This window comes from Narcine bancroftii, chromosome 3, assembly GCF_036971445.1.
Source record: "Narcine bancroftii isolate sNarBan1 chromosome 3, sNarBan1.hap1, whole genome shotgun sequence".
Taxonomy (NCBI): domain Eukaryota; kingdom Metazoa; phylum Chordata; class Chondrichthyes; order Torpediniformes; family Narcinidae; genus Narcine; species Narcine bancroftii.
The window spans coordinates 72,846,571-72,873,590 of NC_091471.1; the positions used below are offsets into that span (position 1 = coordinate 72,846,571).

At 41.0% G+C, this 27,020-nt stretch overlaps 1 protein-coding gene and 1 long non-coding RNA gene across 5 annotated transcripts in view; one reads left to right on the forward strand and one right to left on the reverse strand.

Moving 5' to 3' along the window:
- The window catches only part of LOC138757253 (protein unc-13 homolog B-like), a 615,971-nt gene that overhangs the window by 281,342 nt on the left and 307,609 nt on the right, over positions 1-27,020 (forward strand). For all 4 annotated transcript variants that reach the window (XM_069924286.1, XM_069924287.1, XM_069924289.1 and 1 more), the window contains one exon: positions 13,441-13,564. In XM_069924286.1, the coding sequence (XP_069780387.1) occupies positions 13,441-13,564 (124 nt within the window). The remainder of the gene's footprint in view (positions 1-13,440; positions 13,565-27,020) is intronic.
- LOC138757255 (uncharacterized) overlaps positions 1-27,020 on the reverse strand; it is a 701,670-nt gene that overhangs the window by 223,718 nt on the left and 450,932 nt on the right. The gene's annotated exons all lie outside the window — the stretch shown is intronic.

Below are 27,020 nucleotides of genomic sequence, written 5' to 3' on the forward strand. Positions count from 1 at the left end.
AAAATCAACGGAAAGAAGAGAGGAAGAGAAGACAACGGAGGAAAAAGGTGAAGGCCTTACCTGTCCGAAGAAGCCCGCTGTGGAGAGAGGAGCCCGCATCCTCAGGTCGGTAGAAAAAGAACTACAACAATGGCTCGCAGAGCCGAGTAAAAGTGCGCAACCGCGCATGCGCGATGCACATGAAAAAAAACACACCGACGGGAGGGGGGACCAGCTGGGGAGTCAATCTCCACAGCCGGCAACGACAGCTGCAGAACACCTGCAGCAAGAAGAGACCACAGAAAACAATGAAAACAAGAAAGAAGAGAAGGAAAGGGCAACAAAGAAACAAGAGATGGCCAACCCAGAGGAAGAAGAAGAGGAAGAATACAGTGAAATAGATGAAGGGAAAGGCAAGGTAAAGGATATACTTTCTCTTGTTAGAGGATACATGGAGTCATTTAAAGAATGGCAAACACAGGAATTCAATGATTTAAGAAGAAGAATAAACAACACAGAAGAGAAAGTGAATAAAATAGATATGACCTTAACAGAAATGGGAAAAAAAATAGACAAGATGGAAGAACGGGCAGTAGCAGCAGAAATGGAGGTAGAAGACTTAAAAAAGAAATTGGAGGAATCTAATAAAAAAACTAAAGAGACACAAGAACTACTAGCTCAAAAAATAGATATAATGGAAAATTATAACAGAAGAAATAACATAAAGATAGTGGGCCTTAGGGAAGATGAAGAAGGCAAGAATATGAGGGAGTTTATAAAAGAGTGGATCCCTAAGACCCTAGGATGTCCAGAACTACAGCAAGAAATGGAAATAGAAAGGGCACATAGAGCATTGGCCTCTAAACCACAACCACAACAAGAACCAATATCTATTGTAGGAAAATTCCTAAGATATACTACAAGAGAAAAGGTACTGGAGAAGGCAATGGAAAAAGTAAGAGAGGACAACAAACCACTGGAATATAAAGGGCAAAAAATCTTCATTTATCCAGATATAAGTTTTGAACTCCTAAAGAAGAGAAAGGAGTTCAATACAGCAAAGGCGATTTTATGGAAGAAAGGGTATAAATTTATACTGAAGCATCCTGCGGTATTGAAAATATTTATTCCAGGACAACAAAACAGACTATTCTCGGATCCAGAAGAAGCACGAAAATTTGCAGAACAATTACAAAAATAGACTGAGGGAGGAAGACGGGTAATGAGAGTAAAAATGATCACGATTGATATGTATGTGGGTAAAGACAAAAATAGACTGAGGGATGAAGACGGGTAATGAGGGTAAAAATGACCACGATTGATATGTATGCGGGTAAAGAGGTATAAGAGTGAATAGAGACAATGTGCATACGTGAATGTATCTGTAATTAGAGGAAAATATAGATAGTATAGACAAGAATTAATAAGGGAAGGTAATGGAATAGAGAGAATAAGGAGGGAATTAAAAGAGTGACTTTTGTGACATATGAAAAGTGAAATCTTTTCTGGGGGGGGCTGGGTGGGGGAAAATAGCGGTCACTGCAAAATCAGTTGACGCTTGCGAGTGGATTCGCAAATCCAAATGGAGAGGGGAGATGTGGTTGTCCGACAAGGGATAAAGGACAACTCAGGAGGGGAAGGGGAGATTGGGGATAAAGAAGATAGAAATAGGAGAATAAGGAAAATGTTGGATGTTGTAGGAATGTTGTCTTGTAAAGAGTTGAAAATAAAAAAACAGAAATGGAAAAGGAGGAAAGGTAATGATGGAAAAACGGAAAGAGAAGATAAACAAAATATAAAATGGCTACGCTGAACTATATGACTTTAAATATTAATGGAATACATAACCAAATTAAAAGGAAGAAACTACTAAATTTACTGAAAAAGGAAAAAATAGATATAGCATTTGTCCAAGAAACACACTTAACTGAATTGGAGCACAAGAAATTAAAGAGAGTTTGGGTAGGACATGTAACAGCAGCATCGTATAATTCAAAAGCAAGAGGAGTATTAATTAGCAATACTAATATTAATTAGCAAAAATGTGCCATTTAAAATAGAAGAGGAAATAATAGATCCAGCAGGGATATATGTTATGATAAAATGTCAGATATATTCGGAGCATTGGAATCTACTTAATATATATTCACCTAACGAAGAAGATCAAAAGTTTATGCAAGATATCTTTTTGAAGGTAGCTAATACGCAAGGGAACATACTAATAGGAGGGGATTTCAATCTGAATTTGGATCCAAATATGGATAAAACGGGGAAAAAAATTAACAGGAAGAACAAAGTAACCAAATTTATAATTAAATCAATGCAAGAAATGAAACTTGTGGACATATGGAGGAAACAAAACCCAAAAGAAAAGGAATACTCATACTACTCGACTAGACATAAAACATACTCAAGAATAGACCTATTTTTGTTATCAGCTAGTATGCAGGATAGAGTAAGAAAAACAGAATATAAAGCGAGAATGCTATCGGACCATTCACCCTTAATACTGACAGTAAAGCTAGAGGACATCCCTCCAAGAATGTATAGATGGAGATTAAACCCCATGCTACTTAAAAGACAGGATTTTAGAGAATTTATTGAAAAACAATTAAAAATGTATTTTGAAGTAAATACGGAATCAGTGGAAGATAAGTTTATGCTATGGGATGCAATGAAAGCATTCATTAGAGGGCAAATAATAAGCTATGTAACCAAGATGAAGAAGGACTACAATCAGGAAACAGAGCAGTTGGAAAGGGAAATAGTAAACATAGAAAAAAAATTAGCAATGAAGGAAGATACAACTAAAAGAAGAGAATTGGCGGATAAAAAAATAAAATATGAAACATTACAAACATATAAGGTGGAGAAGAATATAATGAAGACAAAACAGAAATATTATGAACTAGGTGAAAAAACACACAAAATCTTAGCATGGCAGCTTAAGACAGAGCAAACTAAGAAAATGGTATTGGCAACAAGGAAAAAAGACAAACAAGTTACATATAATCCGAAAGAAATTAAGGAAAACTTCAGAGAATTCTATGAACAATTATACCGAACTGAAAACGAAGGGAAAGAAGGGAAAATAGATGAATTTTTGACTAAAATTGAACTACCAAAACTACAAATAGAGGAACAAAATAAATTAACAGAACCATTTGGAACAGTAGAAATACAAGAGATAATAAAAAAATTACCAAATAATAAGACACCAGGAGAGGATGGACTCCCAATAGAATTCTACAAAACATTTAAAGACCTATTAATACCGCCCCTCCTGGATGTAATCAACCAGATTGATGAGACACAATACTTACCAGATTCATGTAAAACAGCAATAATTACAGTGATACTAAAACAAGGGAAAGATCCACTTGCACCAGCGTCATATAGACCAATATCTTTACTTAACACAGATTATAAGATAATAGCTAAACTATTAGCAAACAGATTAGCGGAACAGGTACCGAAAATGGTAAATTTAGACCAAACTGGATTTATCAAAAAAAGACGCACAACAGACAATATTTGTAAATTTATTAACTTAATTCATGCAGTAGAAGGAAATAAAGCACCTGCAGTAGCAGTTGCTTTAGACGCAGAGAAGGCCTTCGACAGAGTAGAATGGAATTATTTGTTCAAAGTATTGCAAAAATTCGGTTTACCGGAGAAGTATATTAATTGGATTAAAGCATTATATAAGGGACCGTTAGCGAAAGTGACAGTAAATGGACATGTATCAAAGCAATTTAACTTAAGCAGGTCAACGCGGCAGGGATGCCCACTATCACCGTTATTGTTTGCGCTAGCTATAGAACCACTAGCAGAATCGATAAGAATAGATAATAATATAAAAGGAATAAAAATAAAAGACAGGGAATATAAAACCAGTCTATTTGCGGATGATGTGATAGTGTACATAACAGAACCAGAACTATCAATAAAAGAATTATATAAGAAATTGAAGGAATATGGAGAAGTGTCGGGATACAAGATAAACGTAAATAAAAGTGAAGCAATGCCTATGAATAACGCGGATTTCTCAAAATTTAAGAAGGAATCCCCATTCAGATGGCAAATGCAGGCAATAAGATACCTAGGTGTACAAATAAACAAAAATCTAGGCCAATTATATAAACTCAATACAATCCACTAATGAAAAAATTACAGGACGATTTAGAGCATTGGAAAGATCTACCACTAACACTGATAGGAAGGATAAACTGTATTAAAATGAACATTTTTCCAAGGATACTATACTTATTTCAGGCATTGCCAATACAACTGACAGAAAAATTCTTCAAAGAGTTAAAGAAAATAATAAGGAAATTTTTATGGAGAGGGGGGAAACCGAGGATAGCACTAGATAAATTAACAGAATGGTATAAACAAGGAGGCTTACAACTGCCAAACTTCAAAAATTATTATAGAGCCGCACAATTAAGATACCTATCAGATTTTTATCAAACAAGGGAAAAACCAGACTGGACGAGATTAGAATTAGATAAAATAGGGGAAAAGATACCTGAACACATATTATATAAATGGGACGAAAAATTGGTACAATATAGAACTTCTCCAGTACTACACCATCTCCTCAATATTTGGAAAAAGATTCATGTAGAAAGAAATAAAACAAATTATCAATTACCTAAACTAATATTGACGCAAAATAAGCTACTCCCTTTTACAATAGACAACCTTTCCTTTAGAAAATGGGAAAAAAAAGGGATTAAAAGAATAGAAAATTGTTTTTCAGGAAGTAGATTCTTATCCTTTAAACAAATGAGAGATAAATACAATATAACTGGAGATACAGCGCTGGCATATTACCAACTGAGATCCTACTTGAAAGATAAATTAGGAAGCAATTTGAGTTTACCAGAGGGAAGTAACCTTGAATATGTGATTACAGATACAATGTTAATCAAAAGATTTATAACAAATATGTATATTAAACTGCAAGAAAAGGAGAATAAGGAAACAAATGGTAAAACTAAACAAAAATGGGAACAAGATTTAAATATAAAGATAAAAAAGGAAACATGGGAGAAATTATGTTCGGGAACGATGAGAAATACAATAAATACGAGGCTACGTATGATACAATATAATTGGTTACACAGACTATACATTACACCACAAAAGTTAAATAAATGGGACCCAACAGTATCTGATAGATGTTTTCGATGTAAAAAAGAAAGGGGAACAACAATTCATGCAATCTGGACATGTGAGAAAGTAGAAAAATTTTGGGATGATCTCAATCAGATATTAAATAAAATAACAGAAAACAATATACCAAAGAATCCAGAGATCTTTCTCCTAAGTAACATAAAAAATAAAGAATTTGGAATTGACTTGGAGGATGCACAAAAAAGATTTGTTAAGATAGCCCTAGCCATAGCAAAAAAATGTATTATGTCAACCTGGAAATTGGAAGATAATTTGAAAATACAACAATGGTATATAGAAATGAATAAATGTATTCCATTAGAAAAAATAACATATAGTTTAAGAAATAATATTGAAATATTCGAACAAGTATGGGAGCCTTACATTAAATACAATAGCGAAAACCTACCGGGAACAAACATTACCTAAGTTGATGGAAGGAGAAGAGAAGGAAAGAATGGACTCAGTAGAATTTCTGGTGTATTTTTGTTGAATGACAACATTGTCTGACTGGCTTAATGCAACCTAGATTGTATACCTAAAATGGATGAGAGGGGGGGGTGGTGGGGGTGGCTTGGGAGGAGGGAGGGGGGGGTGGAGAAAAAGTCACTGTATATGTGTGAAAAAGAAAAAGTGTATATCATGGCTAACGTGATTTATGGTGTGAAAAATAAAAAAATAAAAAAAAAGTAAAGGCATTGCGCTGCTACGCCAACCGTGCCGCCCATTTGTAGCAGGAATTATTGTACATTAACACATATATACATTTAAGCACTGTTAACTAAATAATTTAGATAGTGTGGCGGCGCACATCTCTGTGAGCGAACCAGCCCTGTTTGTATCACCGCGCTGGCAGGGCAGATGCAGAAGATGGCACCATCAGGACTTGGTCATTGCCTTATGGCTTAGGCCACAGCTCATGCCCCGGGTCATGTGATGATGTCATCGCTGCGCGAGGCAGAACTCCCGTTGGCCTTAAAGGGGTGCATGCGAAATTCAAATAAACAGTTCTACTGGAAACCCCACTGAGTTCAGTGGTGTTTTCTGTGTGTAGCAGCCGCTACATTGGTGACTCTGCAGAGCCCAGACGATATCTGGTCTCAAAACATGGATTCGTCGGCGATCAGCCCTGTCTCAATGAAGCTCCCCCCCTTCTGGACCCACCGGCCCCGCATGTGGTTCGGGCAGGCGGAGGCGCAGTTTTGACTCCAGCAGATCACCTCAGACTCCACCATTTTCTACCATGTGGTGAGTGTCCTCAATGAAGAAACGGTGGCCAGAGTGGATGACCTGATCCACGATCCTCCTGAGTAGAGCAAGTACATCACCCTCAAAACCCTCCTCCTCCTCAGCACCTTTGGTCTCTCCCGGCGGCAGCATGGGGCCAGGCTGATGCACCTCGATGGCCTGGGGGATAGAGCTCCATCCGCCTTGATGGATGAGATGCTCGCATTGGCAGAAGGTCACAAACCCTGCCTGATGTTAAAGCAAGCCTTCCTCGAACAAATACCGGAGGTCATCTAGCTCTTGCTAGTGGATGAGGACTTCTTAGACCCCAGGAAGGTCGCAGCCCGTGCCAACGTGGTGTGGTGGACGAAGAGACTGAACGAGGCTGCCACGAACCATGTTGCCCACCCAGTGCCCAGCCGACCACAGCCTGTCCTCAGACAGAAGACGGAAGAACACCAGTCGACCTGGTGCTTCTATCACCAACGCTGTGGAGCATAAGCCCGCAAATGTCGCCAACCCTGCTTGTACCAGGGAAATGACCGAGCCAGCTGTCGCTGATGGCTGCGACGGCTGGCCACACGAACAGCCTCTTACACGTGGTGGACAAGACCAATGATCGGCATTTTCTGGTGGACTCTAGAGCAGAGTTGAGCATGCTACCCCCGACCGCCCTTGAGTCCCACACAAGGCCCGACCCTGCAGGCAGCGAACGGCACCAATATGAAGACCTTCGGCACACGGACTGTTCAGGTACACCTCAGGCAGGATAAGTACCGTTGGAAGTTCCTACTGGCCACTGTGAGAACTGCACTGTTAGGAGCCAACTTCCTTCGTGCACACAGCCTGCTGGTCGACTTGAAGGGCAAGATGCTTGTGCATGCCTGTACTTTCCAGACCCTTTGTTTTGAGCCATCCAATGCGCACAGGCTGGGGATAGCAACCGTCTGCACACCCAGGGACGAGTACTCCAAAATCCTCGATGAGTTCTCTGCCACCTTATGGTAACAGTTCACCGCCACCATGCCCCATCACGGCGTCCGCCACCACATCACCACACAGGGACCTCCTCTCCACGCCAAGGCCAGGTGACTGCTGCCAGAGAAGCTGCAGTTAGCAAAAGAGGAGTTGTCCCACCTTCAGGAGCTCAGCATAGTCCGCAGGTCGGTCAGCCCCTGGGCATCTCCCCTGCACATGGTCCCCAAGACCTCTGGGGTTTGGCACCCGTGTGGGGACTACTGCTGGCTTAATGATGTGACTACGCCCAATCGCTACCCCATCCCCCACATCCAGGACTTCACGGCCAACTTGCATGGCACCACGATTTTCTCCAAGGTTGACTTAGTTAGGGGCTACCACCAGATCCCTGTACACCCCAATGACATTGGCAAGACTGCCATCATCACACCATTTGGCCTTTTCAAATTCCTCCACCTGCCTTTTGGCCTGAAGAACGCAGCCCAAACCTTCCAGCGGCTCATGGGCGCAGAGGGTAGAGACTTGGACTTCGTATTCATCTATTTCAATGACATCCTCATCACCAGTCGAGATCACGATAAGCGCAAAACCCACCTCCGCACACTGTTTGCCCGCATGGCTGAATTCGGCCTCACCGTCAAATGTCAGTTTGGGAAGGAGTCACTACAGTTTTTTGGGCCATACCATCACCATGGATGGGGCAGCACTGTCGCAGGACAAAATCAGGGCCATACAACATTTCCCTAGGCCGGACAACCACAAAGGCCTGCAGGAGTTCACTTGGATGGTCAACTTCTACCACCGTTTCATCCAGGGGGACACACGCATAAAGAACCCACTGTTTACCCAGATCTCCTCTAAACAAAAGACACTCAAGTGGTCGAAAGAGGCCAAGACAGCCTTTGCCCGTACCAAGGCCACCCTCGCGTGTGCCACCCTACTGGCCCATCCCTGACCCGATGCCCACACAGCACTCTCTGTAGACACGTCCACCACTGCCATGGGGGGCATCCTGAAGCAAGAGGTATATGGGCAGTAGAACCCCATGGCGTTCTTCAGCCGGCACCACTGACCACCCAAGTTAAAATACACCACGCTCAACTGAGAACTCCTGGCCTTGTACCTCGCGATCAGGCACTTTCGCTACTTCCTGGAAGGCAGACAGTTCACCGCCTTCTCGGACCACAAGCCACTCACTCAGGCCCTCGCCATGGATAAAGACCCCTGGTCGGTGTGCCAGCAATGACACCTTCCCTATATCTCGGAGTTCACCCTGACATCCGAGACTGGTCGGATAAGGACAACATAATTGCTGACGCACTTTCCAGACAGACCATCCACAACTTGTCCTGTGGCCTGAACTTCGCCCAATGAACTCAGGCCCATAGGGAGGACGAAGAGACGCAAGTCTTCCAAACCGCCTTCATCGGCCTGCGCCTCGAGGACCTGAAGCATCCAGGCATTCACGACATGGACCTGCGTGATGTCTCAACAGGCTCACTGCGAGCAATAGTCCCCCACAGTGGAGGCAGGAGGCATTCCAGACGATCCACGACCTGGTTCACCCCTCAGTTAAGATGACGATGTGCATGGTGACAGAACACTTTGTCTGGCACAGGTTAAAGAAACAAGTGGCCCAGATAGCGAGGAGCTGCAAGCATCCAAAGTTCAGTGCCATGTCAGAGCCCTGATACATCACTTTGACCTGCCAGCCAGGAGGTTTGACCATATCTATGTCAACATATTAGGACCCCTACCAGTGTCCAGGGATGCCCGCTATCTCCTGACTGTGGTTGATTGGACGACGAGGTGGCAGGAAGCCGTTCCCCTCAAGGACACTTCCACCGAGTCCTGCGCCAGAGCCCTGCTCGTGATCTGGGTTGCACATTTCGGCGTCCCAGCCCACATGACCAGTGACAGGGACGCCCAGTTCACCTCTGCCCTTTGGGCACATCAGGCAAACCGCTTGGGTATCAAGCTCCATCACACAATGGCCTATCATCCCCAAGCGAATGGACTCGTAGAATGTTTCCACTGACACCTCAAGGCAGCTGTCATGGCGCAGCTGAGAGGACCCAACTGGACAGTCAAGCTGTCGTGGGCCCTGCTTGGCATTCAAATGGCTCCAAAGGAAGACCTCCAAGTTTCGTCCGCAGAAATTGTCTATGGTGCACCGCTGTCGCTACCAGGGGAGTTTCTCGGAGGAGATGCTGAGCCTGGAGGTGAGTCCCCGACACTACTCATGGACCTCCACAGCAAGCTTGCCTTATTAACACACCCCCCCCCCCCCTCCCCACCTACCTACCACGGCAAGCACCTGGCGAACGTCCCCAAACAACTGGACTTAGCGGAGTTCATGTTCCGGCATGGCCTGTACCCAACCCCCCTGCAATGTATGAGGGCCCATACAAAGTCCTCCAGCGATTGGAAAAAGCCTTTACTCTGGATATTGGGGGCAGGGAGGAATTTTTCACAGTCGACTGGCTAAAGCCGGCACATGTGGACTTAAACCAGCCCGTGCAGATGGCACAACCTAAACGGATGGGCCATATGCCTCAGCGGCGGGATGTGTAAGCCAGTTCTGGTGGCGGCACATATCTCTGTGAGCGAACCAGCCCTGTTTCTACTGCTGTGCTGGTGGGGCAGCTGCAGAAGATGGCGCCATCAGGGCTTGCTCATTGCCTCGTGGCTTAGGCCACAGCTCGCACCCTGGGACACATGATGACATCACTGCTGCGCGGGGCGGAACTCCCATTGGCCTTAAAGGGGTGTGCGCAAATTAAAATAAACTGTTTTACTGGAAACCCCACTGAGTCCAGTGGTGTTTTCTGTGTGTAGCAGCCGCTACAATGGTGCAATTTCTGTGTTATCAGAAGTTACTCTTTGGATGTGAATTGGGTCAACCTTTGGATGCCCCAATTCACTTAATAGCTAATGAAATAAAATTGTATGGTCTCCCTGTTTTTACCTGAGCATGGATGGAACTGACTTGAACTTTAATCGTCAAGTCTGAGGGAGCAAATTTTCAAATTAACTTCATTGTTCATTGCGATGTTCTTCATGGAAGGACTGTTTGGGCCCCAAATAATGGTGAGGGGGGAGGTGTAAGTGCAAGTGCCATCATTGTGGTAGATACCAGGTGTCGATTGGTGGGAATGGATGAATGGACGAGGGAATTGAGGAGAGGGAGGGGAGGGGAAGATATGGCTGATGGTGGTGTCCTGTTATTGGTGGCAGAAATTGCAAAGAATGATATGTTGGTTGTGGATGCCTGTGGGGTTGTAGGTGAGCATGAGGGGAACCCTGTCCTTGTTATGTCTCCAAGCGGAAGTGCGGGGAAATAGAGGCAATGCAGGTGAGGTCTGAGTTCATTTTAAGAGAGGGGAAGCCACGTTGTCTGAAGAAAGAGCATCTCAGATGACCTGGACTGGAAAACCTTAACCAGGGGGCAGAAGTGGTAGAGATGGAGGAAATGAGAGAAAGTAATTGAATCCTTCTATTGGGAAGAGATGTAGTCAAGGTAAATGTGGGATTCAGTGAGTTTGTCAGTCAATACTTTTAAACAACAATGTTGGCCTTTTGAGGGTTGTGGAGTTGGGGAAGCCACCTGATTCTAAACATGTATTCAGTTGTGAAGGAGGAGTATTTACCAGCATGTGGATTTCCAACATTGCAGCTCAGCATCAGATCAACATAACATCCTGGCATCATGACATTTCAGCTCCTTTACTTATGCTCTCATGCCTTAAGCAGTGGTGCCCAGTGCCACAAGACAAGCATGTTTGTGGTCATTAGTGCCACATTGGCACTAATATATAGATGAATTTTGGGATATATGATTTTTTTCCATATCTGAGAATATTGAGATTTATTTCAGAAAACATCTAATTTCATTAGATGAAGAGAGAACTGAGATTATATCCTGATTATTTTGTACATTATAAACTGGTGCAAAGATGTGCATTTATTAATGCTGTTGTGTCAAGGACAAATGACTACAATTTGAATTTATCTTTTCTGATAAAATCATTTAATATGTGGCAAAGCCCGAGAGAACACATCTCAATCAATATCATATTTTTTTCTTTTTCAGTTTTCCAATGCATGTTGATGTATTACAGAGTTTAGTAATTATGTTGCTTATTTCTGAAGCACATCAAAAATTTCAACATAAAATTATTATTAATTGTGGTTTAAAATCAATGATGTTCACCTGTTCTATCTTTACAATGGAGAGAATAAAGCATTTCTATTTTCAGTTTTGCAACATTGTCCTCTGGAAAGTAATATTGTATATAAAAATTGTTTGGTTGCTTTTATTGATTTCAAAATGTGAAAAGATCATTGATAAAGTTAAGTATAATTTTTTTCATATAGTAAGTCATGCTGATTAAGTTTGAACCCAGAACATTCAGCTGAAGGTGTTCTACTATGACCCATCTGTGTATTGGCCCTCTGTGCTATCCCAATTGCTTCATAGGTCCCTATTACTTCATGGATTTGGTTGTACAGCTGTTCCATATCATAATATGGGAATGGTGATCTGGCCTCCAGACATTACATTGTGAGGCTCAACCCTAGCACCACTCTGATGGTTGACAGGTTATGAGGTAACATTGGACAACAAAGATTTTGCCTTCCTGAACACTATGGGTGTATTAATGATTTTGGGCTGCTGATCATGAAAATCAATGTACTCTTTTCTCGCATTCCCTTATCGAGATATAACCTAGTTTTGGAATTTCCTGTCTTATTTTAAATCTTCATGTATATTGCCCACAAAGCTAGCTGTTTTCATTTAGTCTAAGCATGGCTGGAGATGCACTCAGTGCAGGTACTTTGCAAATGTTGTCTTAGGCTTGGGTATACTTAGTGAGGATGGTTGCAGACAGACTATAAAAGCAGCTCACATTCACAGATGCTGTGCATTACATTCATCTAGATTGAACACTTGTTGATGCATCTGTTCTTCAAGCAATAACATAATGAGTGTCCTTAACAATAACATTTATTGTCTTCAGGAAGATTCAATACAGCAGAAATGCCTGGTCAATGTCGCAACATTTGTGATGGGTATACTTTTAAGGCTTATTAAGAAAGCCTATGAGCTCTACTTTGGTTGTAAATTTGGTGACCAAGACAAACCCTTGGCTCCTCACTTCTGTTGTGTAACATGTGGAGTCAACCTGAGAGTTTGTGTCAGCATTAATAATGTGATTAAACATGCTAAATTCAATGAAAGTTAATTTAATGATTTTCCAACTTCCAATGTAAAACAGCAAATCTTAAATTATGTTTGTGTTCAGCTTGAAGTTGTCTATCGTAATCCCCATTTTTTTTTCAGGAAGTGAACCAGTGAATTCTGTACTATTTTGCCACATTGTGTACTCGTAAATGGTTGATTTGTTTTCTGTTGCCAGCTGGCATTCCATGGGATTGCTTGCAAGCAGTTAATGAAATCCAACTCAAACTGACAAAATATTTCCATTGTCAGTCTGCTGCATGAAATTTAGGATGCTCATAGCTTCACAGTGTTATAAGTTACAACTATGTAACTGTAGGAATTATTTCAATTTTCTCCTCATTCTCACATTGATGCAATGGAGAATGGCATTCTGAGGGTGACAGTGAGGCCTATTGGTTTGGGAAACGAGTGACTGACTGATGACCTGGATGTTATCAATGATAACACTGGGCATCATGTGTGTCAAATTGTAGCAATGCTCCTCACCAAACAGCCAAGCTGGACATTTAAATGAGTTTACATTGGTTAGAAGTCATGGATTTTGCATTATCAAATTATGAAATGTCATTAGACATTATGTTGTTAGCTGCTTTCATTAGGATATAATTTTAAAGTTTGGCTCTGGTAGATTGTCTTTCTACTGCTTTGGACTTTCCTTCCTTTCCATCAAATTAATCTGTTACAAAATCAGACCAGATGTGTGATGGTTGGAGATCATATACTGCTAATTGTTCATCTCTGAAACTTAGAGACATCTTTGGAATGTAGTTCAACATGACTAGCCATGTGCATTACTCTTCAGGTTTATTAATAATTCTCTGGTTTAATAGGAAGGGCCAGGTGATTGGTCGACCTTGGATGCAGAAGTTTTAATGAATGAAGATGAGATATGTGGAACCAAAAGTCCCACACCACATAAAATCCTGTTAGATACTCGTTTTGAATTGCCATTTGGTAAGTAACTTTGAGCCATATTTAGCTCTTGATAAGCTGATTGTTTTGTGTACATTTTAAAAACTAAACTGCCTAAAAACACCCTCATATACTCAAAACCGAAAATAAAAACACATGTTTTCAAAAACAGTGCTCTGCACTTTATCCAAAAACAATAAAATTGGTTTATGTGATTAGTCTATAATTTCCAGGTATTCTATTAATTTCTGTCATCAATTAGTCATTTAGAATCTAACCATTTCTGATAAGAATTTGATGATTCATGTGTTTTTACAGTGGTCTCCATAATGTTCAGGATAAAAACACATTTTTCCTTAATTTGTCCCTGTGCTCCCTAGTTTTACATTCGTAATCAAACAATTCATGTGTGATTAAAATCTGATTCCAGATTTTATTCAAGGGTATTTATCTACATTTTGGTTTGACCATTTAGAAATTATTTCACTTTTTAGAAGAGTCTCCTCATTTCAGGGCACCATTATATACATACCATTGTTATGTCCCAATATTAAGTATTCATGTTCAGTACTTTATTGCATATCCCTTACATGCAATGACTGTTTGAAGTCTGTGATTCAAAGACAGCACTAGGCACTAAGTATCTTCTTTAGTGATGCTGTGCCAGGCCTCTACTACAGCCATCTTTAGAACCTGCTTGTTTCAGGATCTTGACACCTTAAGTTTTCTCTTCAACATATGGAAGGCATGCTCAATTGGATTTAGATCGGGTGACTGACTTGGCCATACAAGAATTTTCCAGGAGTTTTAACTTTGAAAAACTCCTTTGTTGCTTTAGTGGTATGTTTGGGATCATTGTCTTGCTGTAGGTAGACATGCTGCTCAATGAGTTTGGACACATTTGTTTGAAACCTGAGCACATAACTTGTTTCTATGCACAATACAGCATAGTACAGGCCCTTTGGCTCTCGATGTTGTGCTGACCCATATATCCCTTCCTAAAAAGGGTGTTAAACACTCCCTACCCCATAACTCTCTACTTTTCCTTAATTCATGTATATGTCTAAGAGTCTCTTAAATGCCCCCTAATGTTTCAGCTTCCACCACCATCACTGGCAAGGCATTCCAGGCACCCAAAACTCTGTAAAACCAAAAGCTTACCCTGATGTATCCCCTAAACTTCACTCCCTTAACTTTGTACACATCCTCTTGTGTTTGCTGATCATGCCCTAGGAAACAGGAGCTGGCTGTCTATCCTGTCTATGCCTCTCATAATCTTATTGGTCTTTATCTTGTCCCCTCTCATCCTTCTACGTACCAAAGTGAAAAGTCCTGCTCTGATAACCTTGCCTCATGAGACTTGTTTACCAATCTAGGCAACATTCTGATAAATCTCTTCTGCACCCTCTCCATGGCTTACATGTCCTTCCTATATTGAGCTGACCAGAACTGAACATAATACTCTTAAGTGTGGTCTTACAAAAGATTTATTCAGTTGTAACTTGATCTTTCTATTTCTGAATTCAATCCTCCATTAATGAATCCCAGCATCTGTCATGGTTTTTTAATGTCCAAAAATGAGACAAGAAATGCAGAGAATTCTTCAGAAAACAAAAGCCTAGACTTTGAGATACTGCCCTTTTTAAAAAAAAGATTTTCAGTTACTTATCAATGTTCAACTTTGATTGATGTTTTGAATCAATTAGCTCATCCTGGGTTCATTTCTAGTCATGGTACTCTTATCAATTCTCCTTAAGCTATACTTATCTTCTTGTGACCGGCCTGTTTCAGAATAAATCACTCACCACTATGGTTCCCCTATTTTGTCCTGTCTAACTTCTCCTATCTGATCTCCTGTTACTCCCCAGATCTCATCCTGTTTGAATGCTTATTCTTCTGGTGCCTGTAGCCACTATTATTTTCTTAGATTTGAATGTATAACCTTGATGTTTTCTCTCTGGACTTATGTTTTAAAGTTAGCAGGCTTTGGAGTCGGCAAATTGTACACATACTATAATCAGCCAACTTTCTACATACTGTGGCTGTTATTTAATTACATGAATATTTTCCATAAACAGTGTAATTGAAGTATATAGTAAATTGTTACATAGAAAAAAGAAAAGAAGAAAAAAAAGAAGAGAACATAGTAATGGATTAATAAATACATAATGAATAGTACAGAGGTACATTTTCCATACATCTCATAGGCCTTCTTAACTATCCTATCAACCTGTATGGCAACCTTGAAGAATGTATGAATTTACACTCCAAGATCCTTCTGTTCATCTACAATCTTAAGAAACTGACCATTAATCCTGTACTCAGCCTTCTGGTTAGTCCTTCCAAAATGCATCACCTCACACTTATCTGGATTGAAATCCATCAGCCATTTTTCTGCCCAACTCTGCATCCTGTCTCTATCATCTTGTAACCTTTGGTAACATTGAACTCCATCTACAGCTCCTCCAAGTTAGACAGGACAAAATACTCCTTTGTATCATCTGCAAACTTACTGACCCATCCATCCACCTCTTTATCCAGGTAATTTTTAAAAATTACAAAGAGCAGGGGTCCCAGAACAGATCTTTGCAGCATTCTACTAGTCACCGACCTCCAGCCAGAATACTTTTCTTCCACTACTACTCTCTGCTTTCTTCCTACAAGCCAATTTTTAATCCATACTGCTAATTTTTCTCTGATCCTGTGACTCATTACTTTCTGGATGAGTTTATCATGGTGGACCTTGTCAAATGCCTGCTAAAATCCATGTCGACCACATCTTCCACCCTACCCTCATCAATTTATTTTGTTACCACCTCAAAAAACTTCAATTAGACCCATGAGACACGACCTTCCCTTCACAAAGTCATGTTGTCTATCCTTGAGTAGACTGTACTTCTCCAAATCCTCATAGATCCTATCCTTAAGAATCCTCTGCTGCAAGACTCACTGGCCTATAATTCCCAGGATTCTCCTTGTTACCTTTTTTAAACAAGGAGACTACATTTGTCATTCTCCTATCCTCCGGCACCTCTCCTGTGGTCAAAGATCATAGCTGCTGCTTCAGCTATCTCTTCTCTAATTTCCAACAGCAGCCTGGGGTATATTGCGTCTGGCCCCCGGTATTTCTAAATCTTGATGTTTTTAAGATCCAAAACTTCCACTTCCTAATCTTCACATTGTCCAGCACACAAACCTGTTCAATTTCCACCATCGTGATCAAGATCCTTTTTCTCTTGTGAATACTGATGCAAAGTATTCATTTAGGACCACCCCAACTTCCTCCGCCTCCAACATATGTTGCCTCCCTTATCCTTTAGCTGCCCCACCATTATTCTTGCCATCCTTCTGTTCTTCAGATACACATAAAACGCCTTGGGGTTCTCCTTAATTCTAGATGCTAAAGTCTGCTCGTGGCCCCCTTCAAACTCTCCTAAATCCTTTCTTAAGCTCCTTCCTAGTTACCATAATTTTCTCATGAGCCCTTCCTGTTTTCTGCTTCCTATATTTCATGTATTCTTCCTTCTTCCTCTTGACTTTTTGCCTGATCTATTTTGTCAGCCACAGTTCCCTTTTCCTACCATCCTTTCCTTGTCCCAGTGGGACAAACCTATCTTCAACCCTGCTCAAGTGGTCCCTAAATTTCCTCCACATTGCTTCTGTGCTTTCACCCTTAAACATCTGTTTCAAATTTATTCTCACTAGTTCCTGCCTTATCCCTTCATAATTACCCCTTCTCCAGTTAAGCACTTTCCCGGTTTGACTGTTTATATTCTTTTCCATAGCTATGTTGAAGCTAAAGGAATTGTGGTCACTCTCACCAAAATGCTTTCCCTGACCAGGTTCATTCCCCAGAACCAGATCCAGTGTGGCCTCTCCTCCAGTCTGTCAGCCCACATACGGTGTCTGGAATCCCTCTTGTACACACCTGACAAATTCAGCCCCATCTCTCCTTCTTAGGAGGTGCCAGTCAATATAGGGAAGTTGAAATCACCCTTAGCTACAACCCTATATTTCCCACACCATTCCAAAATCTGTCTGCTTATATGCTCCTCAGAGTCTCAAGGGCTAGTTGGAGGCCAATAGACTATTCCCAGCACAGTGATATCTCTTTTCCTGTTTCTGACATCCACCCACACTGACTCAGTGGACATTCCCTATGCAGCATCCTCCCTTTCTACAGCCATGATACTATCCCTGACCAGTAATGCTGTTCCCCCCTCCACTTTTTCTACCTCCCATCCTATTCTTTTAAAACCCAGTTGCTTGCATCAGCAATCCTGCCCTTTCTCCAGCCAAGTTTCAACATTGTAGTTCCACATACTGATCCACACTCTAAGTTCATCCCCTTTAATCCTAATACTCCTAGTGTTGAAATAGACACATTTTAAACCTCTAACTGGCTACCTTTATGTTTTGTCCCCTGCCTGTCCTTCCTCACCAACTCAGAGCACATAGCATCATACTTTTGTCCTTCTACCCTATTCTCTGCCATTACATTCTGATTCCCACCCCCCGCCAAACTAGTTTAAACCCTCCCTAGCAAACCTGCCAACCAGGCTATTGGTCCCCTTCCAGTTCAGGTGCAGCCCATCTTTTTTGTACAGGTAGGACATTTCCCAGATGAGATCCTAGTGACCCACAAATCTGAAAGTCTGAACCCCTGCCCTGGCACTAAATCTTCAGCCACACATACATCTGCCACAACTTCCTGTTGCTCTCCTCTCTGGCACATGGCACAGGCAACAACCCTGAGATTACCACCCCTGAGGTCCTGCTTTTTAACTTCTTTCCTAACTTCCTACATTACCTCTTCAGGACATCATCCCTACTCCTATCTAAGTCATTGGTTCTCAAGTGGACCACGACATCCAGCTGCTCCCCTCCCCTTCCAGAATGCTATGAACTCAATCAGAGACATCCCTGATCCTGGCACCTGGGAGCCTCAGTCTTGTCCTCAGAACCTCCTATCCACTTGTCCAACTAATGACCATCCCCAATCACCATCACTCTCCTCTTTTCCCCCCTTGCCTTCTGAGCCAGGGGTCCAGCCTCTGTGCCAGAGACATGACCACCTCAACTTGTCCCTGGTAGGTCATCACCCCCCAATGGTATACTTGCTGAGGGGCAACAGCCACAGGGTGCTCTGCACTGTTTGCCTCTTCCCCTTCCCTCTCCTGACAGTCACCCAGTTACCTGTCTCTGAGCTTTAGGGGTGACTGCCTCCCTGAAGCTCCTGTCTGTTACTTCCTATGCCTCCCTTTATATCCACAGCTCATTCAACTCCAGCTTCAGGTCCCTAACTCAGTTTGTCATGAGCTGCAGCTGCATGTACCATTTGAAGGTGTAGTCATCAGCCACAAACATGCTGTCCCTGAGTGCCAGATTGCCCTAACTTCTGCCTCCATCACCCACTCCTACATTAACTAAATTTATTAAAGAAACTTACCATCTTTACCTCTTGGGACCAAGCTCTCCGAAGCCTCTCAAGCCAAAGCCTCAAAGCTCTAATCCTACACTTGGCCACTCCTCATTAGCTGCTCCCTTAGCTTCCTTTCCCTTTATTTTTCCCTGACAATTATCTCAATTACTCACTCTTTGCCCTCCACGTTCTTTTTAAATGATTCTGAACTCGAGCACTGACCTCTCCAACAAAACATTCGCCACTCCTCCAACTCTCCCACAATGAAAAAGGCTCAAGTCATGACTCCCCGCCATTTTTAAACAATTCTAAACTCTGGCACTCAACTCTCCCACAAGATGTTTGCCCCTCCTGACTCTCCCACAATGCAAAACACTTCAGCCATCAGCAGTTACATCATCAGTGAAGATAAGTGCAATTGTATCTGTGACAGCTATACATGCCCAGACCATAACATCCCCATCGCTATGTTTCTCTGATGAGGTGGCATGCTTTTGATCTTGGGCAGTTCCTTTATGCCTCCACACTTTGCTCTGATGCAGGTTAATCTTGGTCTCATCTGTCCACAAGACCTTTTTCTGGAATTCTGCAGGCTTTTTTAAATACTTCTTGGCAAACTGTAATCTGGCCATCCTGTTTTTGTAGCTAACGAGTAGTTTGCATCTAGCATGTAGCCTCTGTATTTCTGTTCATGAAGTCTGCAGAAAGTAGTCGTTGACATATCTACACCTGTTTCCTGAGGAGTGTTTCTGATCTGTTGGACAGGTGTTTGGGGATTTTTCTTCATTATGATGTGAATTCTTCTGTCACCAACAGTGGATGTCTTTCTCGATTACCAGTCCCTTTGTGATAACTGAGCACACCAATATGCTCTTTCTTCTTAATCACGATCCCAACAGTTGATTTTGTTAATTGTAAGGTTTGGGCGATAGCTCTTATTGTTTTCTTCTTGTTTTTCAACCTCATAATTACTTCTCTGACTTTCATTGGCACAATTCTGGTCTTCATGTCGAAAAAATGGCAACTACAAGCTCCGAAGGTGATCAAAAGCTCAAAAGCAAACCAAGCTCTCTTATACCTGCAGTAATGAAGCAATGAAACATACATGAGTTACCATAAACACCTATGAAGCCAAATGCCTCAAACTTTATGGTGCCCTGAAATGATGGGACTGTGTATAAAAAGTGCTGCAATTTATCTTTTTATATATTTATTTATATTTTCACACAAGCTTGCACAGCCATATACATTTGAAGTGCCATCATTGGTAACTCATATTTAAATTTACATATACTCCATTCTCATTATTGATTGTATACACAGGCTCACGTCTTTTCCCGCATCCCCCCCACATCTAATATAGGCAACTCATCCAGACTTCGATCAACATCAAAAAACTTTCTACACCAGAAAAATAAATAATAATTAGGGAACAGGGATTGTGGCAGCTCAGTGAGGAGTTCCTGATTTCCCTTGATCAGGATTAGTGTGAGGGAGAGGACACCACAGCAGGGAATGGGGGAATTAATCACCACCATACGCCTATGTGACGCATATACAGCTGCCAGATTCTTCAAAAGATGTCATATTTGTTTCTCAAATTATGTTATTTTCTCCAGGGGAATTCAGCTCCGCATGACCATGTTCCATTGTTTGATACTGAGATTAGCGTCGGACTTCCAAGTAGCTGCAAAGCACTTCCTGGCCACTACCAATACGATTAACATAAATTGGATTTCAAATTTGGACAGCTTCATTATAAGCCTTATGTCCATTATGTTTCCCAACAGGAACAGCTCTGGGACTTGTGGGAATCGTTTACCTATGATTTTCTCTATGAATTGGCCTAGATCTATCCAAAAGGTCTTCAACTTGATACATGACCAGCTTGCATGCACAAACGTCCCAGTCTCAATGCCGCATCTAAAGCATTGGTCTGAGAGTTATGGTTTTGGCCTGTTCATTTTCTGTGGCGTTAGATACAGCTGGGTGCAGGAAATTATATTGCACCAGCCTGTACCTTGCATTGATGACCGTGGTCATGCTTTCCCGGCATAAGATGGACCAGCATCTCTCATTAATTACAGTACACAACTTTAACTCTCATCTTTCTCTTGATCTATGGAAGCCCAGTTTGGGTCCATCTGTCTGGAGCAGAAAATACATTGCAGAAATTAATTTCTTTCCACTCCCCCTTCGAATCATGATCTCTATGGCACTACACCAAGGTAGGGTCATTCTTGGACCCAATATATCCCATAAAAAAGATCTTAGTTGAAGATAGCAGTGGAATGTCTGATTTGGCATGTCATATTTGTTTTTGAGTTGCTCAAACAACATTAATTGCCTCTGCTTGTAACAGACCCCTATACACCATTACGGTGCCAGGTGTCCAGGATCTTGTTACCTACTGTTAACAGTAGGTAACAATAGGCTGAGTGAGGGGGTGGGGGTAGCAGAGACGACTGTGGAACCAAGGAGTCCAATGAGGAGTCCGGTAACTGAGACATGCAGCCAGGAGGTCAGTGAAGGCGGGCAGTCGCCGCTGACTCAACTGCTGACCCAACTATCTACAGGTCCCGAGCAAAGACCGGCACAGCAAAGCACACAGCGAGGCAGTTCGAAAGAGAAAGAAGACCAGCTGAATGCTTGAAGGACTATGTGCTCTGATTATTATTAAATACTTTCCCTTTTATAATTATAATTACTCTTGAGATATATTCTAATTCTCACTTGTGGTCCAGAGCCCAATGTAATCTTATTAGTTTGAAGGGGCCCAGTCAGCATTTATCGCACAGGGGGAAGAGTGTTGGGTATAAGCCCGCCGTATGCTGGACATCATGACGCTCACATCATGATGCCACCCTTCCATATATATAACCTTGTGTGTCAGTAGCCAGGTTAGTCCAATAGAAGTAAAGGATGAGAAAGCATCACGCCTCCGAGTCTTAATTGTGTGAGTACATGTACAACACAACTGACTTTAGTTTCTCCTAAGTAAATCTCAAAATGAACTGAATCATATTGTAATCACTGCTTCCTAATGGTTCTTTACTCTTAAGCTCTCTAATCAGCTCTGGTACTTTACACATAATCAAATCGAGTACAGCTAATTCCCTTGTGGGCTCATCAACAAGCTGCTCTAAAAAGCCTCCTCATAGGCATTCTACAAATTCTCTCTCTTGAGATCCAGTCCCAACCTGGTTTTCCCAATCTACTTACATGTTAAAATCCTCCATGACTATTATAACATTGCCCTTCTGACACACCTTTACTATTTGCTGTTGTAATTTATGATCTACATCCCTTCTATTGTTTGGTAGTCTGTAAATAACCAACAACAATGTATTTTTACACTTGTTGTTTCTTAACTCAAGCCACAATAATTCTATATCTTTGGATCCTATGTCACCTCTTTCCAATGATTTAATGTTGTTCCTTTCCAACAGAGCTATGCCACCCCTTCTTCCTGCCTATCCTTTCGATACACTGTGTATCCTTGGATATTCAGCTCTTAATGATATCCATCCTTTAACTACATCATACCTGTCAATCTGTAGCTGTACTACAGTTTATTTCTTGCACTGTATGCATTTAAATACAAAACTTTTAGCCCTGTATTGTTTCTGCTTTTGATTCTCTGTCCCTGTTGCATTGCAACTCATATCAATAACTGCAACTATTCCCTGTCTGCCCGTCCTTCCACATAAACTCCCTACCAGCTGCCTTTTCTTGTGTGCCAACTGCACTTCACTTTGGCTCCCACCCCTCCCAATCTTGTTTAAATCCCCCCCAATAGCACTAGTAAACCTCATTGCCAGAACAATGATTCCCATCGAGTTCAGATACGACCTTTCCCACCTCTACAGATCACCCCTTTCCAAGAACAGGTTCCAATGATCCAAGAGCTTGAAACCCTGTCCTTCCATCATCTCTTCAGCCACTCATTTGTCTGAACTAACTTCCATTTCAGACCTTTCCCAGCTCGTGGCACCAGGACTAATTCAGCGATTACTACCCTGAAGGTCCAGCTCTTCAGCTTCTTTCCTAAATCCTAGAATTTAATTTCCAGGACCTCTACCCCCCCCTCATTGGTGCACCTGCTCAGAGACATCCTGGAGTTGAGCACCTGGGAGGCAACACATTATCTTGGAGTTTCTTGCTGCGTCCACATAGATCATCCTGCTCAGCAGAGTCCAAAGGGTAATACTTGTTGCTGACATGAATGGTCACAGGGGTACCCTGCACTGCCTGTCTGTTGTCTTTCCTTGTCCTGACTGTAACTCAGGATTACTGTTGTCTTCCCTGACTATCCACATTCTGCAAGAAGAACATGTTCCTGCCCTGGCTGTCATTCCACTGTCTATTAAAGAGGAAAGAGTCAGAAAATTTATTCTTATTTTGCCTCAGTTCCTACACTTGCACCTCAGCCTCTGGATGCTGAAGCCTCTCACGTTAAATCCTCAGATTACCATTCCTATGCTGGGCCTCTCAAGCCAAAGCCTCATATTTCCACTCTTACACTGGGCCACTCACACAATGGCTGCTCCACAATGGCCACTCCACTTGAGCATCTCTTCCTTTTATTGGCCATAGCTAATGAGCCAATGAAGAGATTTAAACATGGACCTATCTCTCCTTTTGCTTTTTAAAAGCTTCTTCTCCCATTTGCAGTCCCCAGTGATATTTAAACTTTGTGCCATTGGCTTCAAACATTATGGAAATCTATTTTTTTTACCTCCATTGTTTATAAGAAGTATAAACACTGTTCAAAACATCATTTTTAATCCTGATATGGTACCATTGTACTGTTCCTCTTTGTTTTTGAAACCCACTTAGCAATCATGCACTTTCAAATGGACTCATGGAAATCATAGTTGAAAAAAAATCCATGGAGATGTTGAAAATCTGAAATAAAATCATAAATGCGAGAAATAATCAAGAGTTCAGGCAATATCTGTGGAGAAAGAAACAGAAAACATTTGAGTTGATTATCCTTTGTCAGAAAAAGTTAGAAATCCAGCAGGCTAAAAGCAGAGAAGTAGCAAGGATGAAGACAGAAAAGTGAGTGCTGTGTTATCAAGAAATATTATTGTGTAATGTGGCAGTGTTGGATAAGAAACCATGGCAAAGGCTTGTAAATGACAGCATATCTATCAAGAGAAGACATGTGTTACGGGTTATATTTTATATTATATATAAATATGTTTTTAAAAGGGATAGATTGTGGGTCACTTCACAAACATACTTACACTTCACATCTTATTTAAAATGCAAGAGTTTTGCTGAAGCCAGACATGCAGGCATCAGTGGCTTTGCAAAAGACAATGGAACTGCTTTGGATGGAACAAAGCCTAGGCTCAAGTGCTGTTAAAAGTCTTTCAAAGATTGGATTTGGAGCCTTGGGAGGGGTTCTGGTTTTAACAAGCAGAGTGAGAGGGAAGAAAACAGGATTCTTCTCTTAGAGAGAGAGAGAAGTGAGTTCTACAGTGGCTTTTTAGGCTGCAACATTAAAAGCAGGCAGGCTTGTTGAAAACCCCATTTTGAAGACGGGTTGTGAGTTCTGAGTTCAGCTTGTTGAAAACCTTTGTAGTCCTTACAAGAGGAAATGGCCGGCTAGAGTGTTTCTCCTGAAATAAAGGAAACAAGAGGCAATCTGTGGTGAACTCGAAGATGAGGTAATCATTATGAAAACCCATGATGAGGCAAGTTTCTTTGGCAAGGGACTGAAGTGTCTGATGGGAGAAAATCAGTTTGTGTGTGTCCAACGAGCAACAAATATCTCTCTGAAACCAGCAAGAACCTTCCTGAGTGGTAACCATTTACCTTTAAGCACCAGAGCTTAGTGAAAATTCATAAATGTTAAATTCTGTGCACAGTATAAGAATTGCCTGATACTGGTGAACTTGGAGAAGTGAGAAGAGAATAATTGGACTATTAAAGCAAAGAACTTTCCAGAACATGTACACATTACATACACCTGCGCTTAGAATTAGAAGGGGGTTAAGTTAAGTTAATAGTAATAAGTTAAAATTTGATCCTGTTTTTATGTTTAAAGAAAATTAAAAGCAACTTTTGTTTAAAGTAATCATTTGTCTTGGTGGATGTCTATTGCTGCTGGGTTTTGCAGTCCTCTGGGCCCGAAACATAAGAAGGAAAGGAAGTGTTGGAACTGTGGAATCTAACACACTGCAGTTGCTGAAAATCTGAAATAAAAGTCAGCTTGGCCAATGACAACCACATTAGAGAAGTCATTTTTAAGTAGTGAATGACTGATGAGGAAATAGTATCATTGAATGTGAGTTTCGAGGAAGGGATCATGAAGTATTGCACCCTCTACCCCACCACCATCCCCAGCAATAAAAAAACATTTTAATCATTCATGGTAAAACCACCATTTCATGCCCAGTATTTGATGTCCTTGATAGGATTCCAGTGATATATCATTTTGAGCCAATGAAGTTGTTCTCGTGAAGGTTTCGGAGTAGTGATTTCGTAGTTTTAAATTCAGCATATTAAAATAGCATTAACTTTGAAGTGGCATTACTCTTATCAAAGGACAACTTTGGGATCATTTGAGGTTATTAAAATGATTGTGTCAGCTCATTTAGGGACCCTTTAGCTGATGCAGAGCTTTACACATGTGTGAAGGCCTTCTGCTTCATCTGAAACTCATTCTACATTCACAGAACAACTTAATGTTTGAAATATTGTTGCAGATTGATGCATTTAACAGCATAATAGTTGACCCCCATGTAGGCAAACAAAGAATGGCAGTATGATTTCCAGAATTGTACACAGCACTCTCCAAGTTGCCATTCACTTGAGCTACATGATCAAATCTGGAGCCATTTATTTCAAATGATTGCAAAAGCATGTTAAACATTATTTTGGTCATCCAATGTCGATATCTACATCAAGTACTGTTGAAAGATTTGGACAATACTTTCCTGAAATCAGAAAAGCTCGACAATGGAGCAGATGTGCAGATTGAATAGAAAAATAGGTGGAGTTCAGATGGAAATAAACGTAAACTGCAAATCTAAAACAAAAGCAGAAACTGCCAGTCAGGCAGCATCTATGGGAAGAGAACCAGAGTTAACAGTGACCCTTGGTCAGAATAATCCTGAAAATGAGTCTTTAATCTAGAATGTTAACTCTGTTTTTCTTTCACTGATGGTCAGATTTATAAAGTGTTTTCAGCATTTTCTGTTTTATTTTATAATCATTAGATCCCATTCAGTTTATCCATTACTTCATTCCATTAAGAATTCCATTGGATGTACCAAAAATAAGTAATAAATGCCATATTCTAAAAATAATTTTGTTTGAATTTTAGCTATTGCCTCTCTTATTGAGAATACTGCTAGGAAACTACTCAGCTGATCAATGAGTACTGTAAGATGAAGTCCCACATTGTGTGATATTAAGTGGAGCGTGATTTTGTTTTTGGAGTGTTTCTTGATCTGAAGTGGAATGTGTTCTTGTGAAGTGAATTTGATGGTGATAAGTTAAAATGTGTTATTTCTTAGATAATATTTTGCTCTAAATATAACTTGTGCTGTGTCTTGGAGAATATAAATTTATTATTTGATATGATTATTTCTGTGAAATTGAGTAATTCCATTGTACCTTCAACACACCATTCTCTAAAAACAACTTGAAGTGCAAACCCATGGTGATGCCCGCTCCTGTATGGATTATTTTTATCAACTTGAAATGACAAAAACATCTAATTTTGAAGAGAATATGTCATTCAGTTGGAAGTCTTCTACTGACAACTACTGTCATGTATTGAATTATTGTAGTCCTTTATATTTTATGTAATAATTGACATACATAACCACTTCTCCACAATATAGACAATCTCAAAAACTGTATGAAAGGCAATCATATGGCTGAATATTTTTATATTAGGCACACAAATTTCTGGATAGTTCTTTCTGCCCTGACTTTTTAAATTTTATGTGTATATTTCTTTGACAATTTATTTTGAATGGTTGGACATGAATGTCTCCACTTTTGTTACTTTAAGATTGGTTAGCATCATGTAAATGGAGTGTTGTCTTTGAAGAA